This window comes from Theropithecus gelada, chromosome 2 (assembly GCF_003255815.1).
Source record: "Theropithecus gelada isolate Dixy chromosome 2, Tgel_1.0, whole genome shotgun sequence".
In the NCBI taxonomy this organism is placed as follows: domain Eukaryota; kingdom Metazoa; phylum Chordata; class Mammalia; order Primates; family Cercopithecidae; genus Theropithecus; species Theropithecus gelada.
The window spans coordinates 107,484,049-107,491,190 of NC_037669.1; the positions used below are offsets into that span (position 1 = coordinate 107,484,049).

Here is a 7,142-nt window from a genome sequence, read left to right on the forward strand (position 1 = left end):
AATAAAAAAATGGTAAATTGACTTCAAAGCTTGAAACTGTTGCTAAGAAACCCAATTTTTAAAAAACGAACAAAATATTTGAATAGATCCTGCACCAAAGAAGGTACACAAATTACCAGAAAGCCCATTAAAAGATGTTCAACATATTAGCTGTTAAGGAAATACAAATCAAAACCTCAATGAGATACCACTTCATACTCACTAGGATGCTATAATCAAAAAGAGATGATAACAAGTATTGGTGAGGATTTAGAGAAATTGGAACCCTTCTACGTTATTGATGGGAATGTAACCTGGAGCAGCCACTTTGGAAAACAGTTTTGCAGTTTCTCAAAATGTTAAACGTAGAGTTACTTTATGAACTAGTAACTCTACTTCTTCAGTATGTATCCAAAAGAAATGAAAACACATCCGCACAGAAATTTATGCCTGAATGTTCATAGCAGCATTATTTATAGTAGCCAAAAAAGTAGGAGCAACGCAAATGTCTATCAACTGATGAATGCATAAATAAAATGCAGCATAGCCATACAATGGAGTATTATTTTGCCATCAAAAAGGAATGGATTACTGATTTGTGTTAAAGAAAAAATGGCTGAACCTTGAAAACATTATGTTCAGTGACAGAGCTGGTCACAAAAGACTGCATATATTATATGATTCCATTTATACGAAATGTTCATATAGGTAAATCTATAGAGACAGAAAGTAGATTCACAGTTGCCTAGGGCTGGGGGTTTATGGGGAATGAGAAATGGCTAATAGGCACAGGATTTCTTTTTGCAGTGTTAAAAACTTACATTATTAGATCTTGGTATTTTAGATTATAGTGATAATTGTGCAACTATGAGTATACTACAAATCATTGGGTTGGCCGAGTTTTATGGTATATGAATTATATCTCAACAACTATGTTTAAAAAGTGCAGTAACACTATGCACCCACTAGATTGGCCAAAATCAAAAAGACTGACAATACAATATGTGGGCAGGGATATGGATACCCTTGAAAGCATCATAAATTGCTGGTGGAAATGCAAAATAATATCATCCCTTTAGAAAAGTTAAATGTATTCTTACCATATTATGACAAACAATTGCACTCCTGGGTATTTTCCCAAGAGAAATGAAAAATATTTTCACACAGACTTGTCTGTGAATGTTTATAACACCGTTATTCATAATAACCACAAACTGGAAAACAATTCAAATGAATGGGTAAACAAAATGTGGTATATCCATATAACAGAATCCATATTATAAAAAGAAATCATCTACTGACACACTCCACAACATGAATAAACCTTGAAAAATTATGTGCAGTTGAAGAAGCCAGACACATAATACTGTATGATTCTGTTTATATGAATTTTTTTAAAGGCAAAACCGTAGAGACAGCAACTCAGTTGTTGCTTGGGTGTGGGAACAGATTGCAGGTGGGCACATGGGAACTTTTTCTAGTGATGCAAGTGTTCTCAAACTGGATTGTAGTGATAGTTGCACAATTGTATAGATTTACTAAATTCACCAAACTATAAATGAATGAATGCTATGTATTATAAATCATATCTCAAAAGAAAACCCAAACCAGGGAGGACTAGGACATAGACCTGTTCGTTTTCGTAGTGTAGATGTTTGACCATTTTATGCAAAATACCCAAATTGTGAGAGAAAATATTTGCAAACTTTGCATCTGACAAAAGTCTAATATCTAGTATCTATAAGGAACTTAAACAGATGTACAAGAGAAAAACAACCCCATTAAAAAGTGGGCAAAGGACAGGTGGGTACGATGGCTCATGCCTGTAATCCCGTAACTTTGGGAGGCTGAGGCAGGGGGATCACAAGGTCAGGAGATCGAGACCATCCTGGCTGACATGGTGAAACCCTGTCTCTACTAAAAACACAAAAAAATTAGCAGGGCGTGGTGGCGGGCGCCTGTAGTCCCAGCTACTTGGGAGGCTGAGGCAGGAGAATGGCGTGAACCTGGGAGGTGGAGGTTGCAGTGAGCTGAGATCATGCCACTGCACTCCAGCCTGGGCAACAGAGCAAGACTCCGTCTCAAAAAAAAAAGAAAAAAAGTGGGCAAAGGACATGAACAGGCACTTCTCAAAAGAAGACATACATGCGACCAACAAACATATGAAAAAAAGCTCAATATCACTGATCATTAAGAAATGCAAATCAAAACCACAGTGAGATACCATCTCAGAATGGTATTATTAAGAATATCAGAATGGCTATTATTAAGAAGTCAGAAAAATAACAGATGCCAGGAGGTTGTGGAGAAAAGGTAACATTTATATGCTGTTGGTGGGAACGTAAATTAGTTCAACCATTGTGGAAAGCAGCAGGGTGATTCCTCAGAGAGCTAAAAGCAAAACTGCCGTTCAATGCAGCAATCCCATTACTGGTTGTATACCCAGAGGAATGTAAATCATTCTGCCATAAAGACACATGTGCATGTATGTTCATTGCATCATTCACAATAGCAAAGTCATTGAATCAGCCTAAATGCCCATGAGTGACAGATTGGATAAAGAAAAGTTGGTACATAAACACCATGGAATACTATGCAGCCATAATAAAGCATGAGATCACATCTTTTGCAGGAACATGGATGGAGCTGGAAGCTATTATCCTTAGCAAACTCACACAGGAACAGAAAATCTAATACTGCATGTTCTCACTTAGAAGTGGGAGCTGAATAGTAAGAAGTTATGAACACAAAGAAGGAAACAAAAGACATTGGGGTATACTTGAGTGGGGAAGGTGGGAGGGAGAGGAGCTGAAAAGATAACTATTGAGTACTAGGCTTAATACCTGGATGATGAAATAATCTGTACAACAAACCTCTGTGACATGTATTCACCTGTGTAATCTTCACATGCACCCCAAACCTAAAATAAAAGTTAATAAAATAAAATTGAACTTTGGTTTAAAAGAAATAAAACTCCACACTGGCTGCAACTTGTGACTATCCAGCATTTTATCTGTATCTGGCATTTTATTGTTTCCTGTCACTAGGATGTGGGTTTTTCTATTCGTATGAGTTTCCCAGACATCTGAAGCTTGCCCCTTTAATTTTGAAATGTTCTTTGAGTGTAACTATTTTCAAATAGTATTGGTGAAGCGTTTGTCTTTTTATATTGTTTTGGTCATAATTATAATACATGTTAGAAGAACAAATCCCCTCAGGGCTACTGATACTGGAGAGGGAGTGACTTCATCACTCATGAAATCATCCAAGCCCACTCTGCCTTTTGCCTTCTTCTGTTTCTTCCCTTTTTGCTGTCAGTGTGTTTGCTCTTAGAAATCTTGCTGTCCTTCAGTTACTGAATTTCCTGTTCTGTGGGCTAAAAACCGAGTAAGTATGTTCGTTAAAATTCTGAGTACATTAGAAGTAACTAGGCTAAAGTCTGAGGGATGCCCTTTTCACTAAAAGTACACATACAGTTGTCCCCCTTTATCCAAGGTTTCTCTTTGAGTGGTTTCAGTTGCCTGCAGTCTACTATGGTTTGAAAATATTAAATGGAAAATTCCAGAAATCAACAATTGATAAGTTTTAAATTGCACGCCATTCTGAATTGCACAGTGAGATCTTGCACGGTCTGCTTTGTCCCTCCCAGGATGCGAATCGTCCCTTTGTCCGGTGTCTCCACGCTGTCTACACTCCTCAACATAGTCACTCAGGAGCCATCTAGGTTATCAAATCGACTGTCATGGTACCACCATGCTTGTGTTCAGGTCACCCTTATTTTATTTAAATCATGGCCTCAAAATGCAAGAGTAATGATGGTAGCAATTCACTTATGCCAAAGAGAAGCTGTAAAATGCTTCTTTTAAGTGAAAAGGTGAACATTCTCAAGGAAAGAAAAAATATATATATGTATGTTGAGATTTCTTGGTTCTTGGTAAGGACCAAGTTTCTATCTGTGAAATTGTGAAGAAGAAAAAACAAATTCATGTTATTTTCCTGTTGCACCTCAAACTGCAAAAGTTACGGCCACAGTGCATGGCAAGTGCTTAGTTAAGATGGGAAAGGCATTAAATTTGTGTTTAGAAGACATGAACAGAAGCATGGTCCAATTGTTATCAGTCCAGTTCTGTAGTATTCATAGTTTCAGGCATCCACTAGGGATCTTGGAATATATCCCCCCTGGATAAAGGGCACTCCTATAGACTTTAATACATGACTTTCATTTGCTTCTTAGCTTTTTTCTGGAAAGATGACATTGATAGATAGTGACCTGAAGATAAGTGAGGTATTTATTGAGCTAGTGTTCTCTTTGGGATTTTTGGATGCCATGATTTTAATTCTAGGCCAGTTTTACAGAGACAGAATAGACAAATTTCCCTTACCACTCTGAAGCTCTTTACTCCTTGACATTCTACCGTAATTGCAGTGTTGTTTTAAATTTAAGTATACAGAAACTTCTGTACCGTATGATCTAGCAATTCCACTTTTGGTATACAACTAGAAGAATTTAAAGCGGGGACTCAAACAGATACTTGTATACCAATACTTGTTTTTCATAGCAGCAGTATGCACAATGTGTAGAAATAACATAATGTCCATCAAGAGATGAATGGGTAAACAATATGTATACAAACTGGATATTATTCGACCTTAAAAACAAATGGAATTCTGATACATGTTACATGAATGAACCTTGAAAACATTATGCAGGTGAAATAAGCCAAACTCAGACAAATTATTATACACTTCCACTTACATGAGGTACTTTGGCTAGACAAATTCATAAACACAGAAAGTAAAATGCTGGTTACCAGGCACTAAGGAAAGGGAGGGAACGGAGAATTATGTTTGGAGATTAAAACACCCTGAGGATGGATGGTGATGACAATTGCCCAACATTGTGAGCGTACTTAATGCCACTGAATTACATACTTAAAAGTAACTAAAATGGTCAATGTTTTGCTATGTATATATTATCACAATAAAAAGAAATATAGATTCATCTGGTTTAGGTAAGGCTTCAGAGCTTTCACATGAATATTTCAGATATTTCTTTGGAAACAGATTTTAATAGAAATCATACTATTAGCAGTGTAGGGAGAGGCCTCCCAGAGGAAGACAGCTTCACCTGCATTAAGGTGTTACCAGTTGAGCACTAATGAGTAAGTTTTTTATTTTATTTCTCACTTCTAGGCTATCCATCCAGGATATGGTTTTCTTTCAGAAAACATGGAATTTGCTGAACTTTGTAAGCAAGAAGGAATTATTTTTATAGGCCCTCCTCCATCTGCAATTAGAGACATGGGTATAAAGAGGTATGAGTTTATATCTTTTAAAATATAACTGTGTAAAGGTCAGTTGAAATAGTTTGGGCCAGGCATGGTGGCTATGCCTGTAATATCAGTGTTTTGGGAGACTGAGGCAGGAGGATAGCTTGAGGCCAGGAATTCAAGACCAGCCTGGGCAACATATTGAGACCTTGTCTCTAAATTTTTTTTTTTTTTAATTCAGCCAGGCCTGGGCACAGTGGCTCACACCTGTAATCTAGCACTTTGGGAGGCAAAGGTGGGAGGATCGCTTGAGCCCAAAAGTTTAAGACCAGCCTGGGCAACATAGGGAGACCTTGTCTCTACAACATTTTTTAAAAATTCCAGGCTTGATGGCACATGCCTGTGGGTCCAACATCTTGGGATGCTGAGGTAGGAGGATTGGTTGAGCCCAGGAAATCAAGGCTGCGGTGAGCTGTGATCACACCATCATACTTCAGTCTGGGCGACAGAGTAAGACCCCATCTCAAAAAAAAAAAGATTTCAGCTGGGTGTGGTGACACACACCTGTAGTCCCAGCTGCTTAGGAGGCTGAGGCAGAAGGATCACTTGAGCTCAGGAGTTTAAGGCTGTAGTGAGGTGTAATTGCACCACTGCACTCTGGCATGGGCAACATTGTGAGATCCTGTCTCTTAAAAAAAAAAAAAAAAAAAGCTTGTTTTACCCATAATAGATATTTTAATTCTACCCTTCTGTTGTCATAGGCGTAAGTTATTTATCTGCGACAGGGAAATTCATTGAGTTACAGAAAATACTTAATGTTTCTAATCAATATATTAGTATTTTGGGATTAAAAATAGGGTGAGATGACCTACCACATGAATTGGGGGAAACTAACTAATAGACATCTTGAATTTGTATTATTTTGTCATCTCAGACTTGATGTTTTCTTTAAAGGGTTCCATCGTAATTTATAGACTGGGCTATATTTGTGTTTCTCTTGAATGAAACAGTTTATAGAATTTGGGGCATGTTGTTTGCTTTCCCACTCTAAAGCACATCCAAATCCATAATGGCTGCTGCTGGAGTACCTGTTGTGGAGGGTTATCATGGTGAGGACCAATCAGATCAGTGCCTGAAGGAACACGCCGGGAGAATTGGCTATCCTGTCATGATTAAAGCCGTCCGGGGTGGAGGAGGAAAAGTAAGATTGTGCATGCTTGTGTTTGCCAATTCAGGCTCCTCTTCTTTGTTTTATTTATGTTGTGGTCATAATCATCTTTTCTCTCTTAGGGAATGAGGATCGTTAGATCGGAGCAAGAATTTCAAGAACAGTTAGAATCAGCGCGGAGAGAAGCTAAGAAGTCTTTCAATGATGATGCTGTGCTGATCGAGAAGTTTGTAGACACACCGAGGTGGGCTGATCTTATTTTTCTGACTCAAGAGTTGAAAAATTAAATTATAAAAATAATGCATGCACATTCTATAAAATATAAAACTATAATAGTATATAAGTATATTATTATAAGTTTCCCAGTTCTGTCCTGTGATGTAACCACTGATTGTAGGACGGTATGCATTCTTCCAGGCATTTTCTATATGAATAGAAACCTATAGTGGCCGGGCACGGTGGCTCAAGCCTGTAATCCCAGCACTTTGGGAGGCTGAGATGGGCGGATCACGAGGTCAGGAGATCGAGACCATCCTGGCTAACACAGTGAAACCCCATCTCTATCAAAAAAATACAAAAAATTAGCCAGGCGCGGTGGCGGGCGCCTGTAGTCCCAGCTACTCAGGAGGCTGAGGCAGGAGAATGGCGTAAACCCGGGAGGCGGAGCTTGCAGTGAGCTGAGATCCGGCCACTGCACTCCAGCCTGGGCGACAGAGCGAGACTCC

The 7,142-nt window shown here is 38.5% G+C and overlaps 1 protein-coding gene across 5 annotated transcripts in view; it reads left to right on the forward strand.

Annotated features, from left to right (window-relative positions):
* MCCC1 (methylcrotonoyl-CoA carboxylase 1) overlaps window positions 1-7,142 on the forward strand; it is a 106,324-nt gene that overhangs the window by 44,901 nt on the left and 54,281 nt on the right. For 4 of the 5 annotated variants that reach the window (XM_025374933.1, XM_025374930.1, XM_025374929.1 and 1 more), the window contains 3 exons: window positions 5,173-5,294; window positions 6,303-6,450; window positions 6,540-6,661. In XM_025374933.1, the coding sequence (XP_025230718.1) occupies window positions 5,173-5,294; window positions 6,303-6,450; window positions 6,540-6,661 (392 nt within the window). The remainder of the gene's footprint in view (window positions 1-5,172; window positions 5,295-6,302; window positions 6,451-6,539; window positions 6,662-7,142) is intronic. The other variant, XM_025374934.1, reaches the window with a different exon arrangement.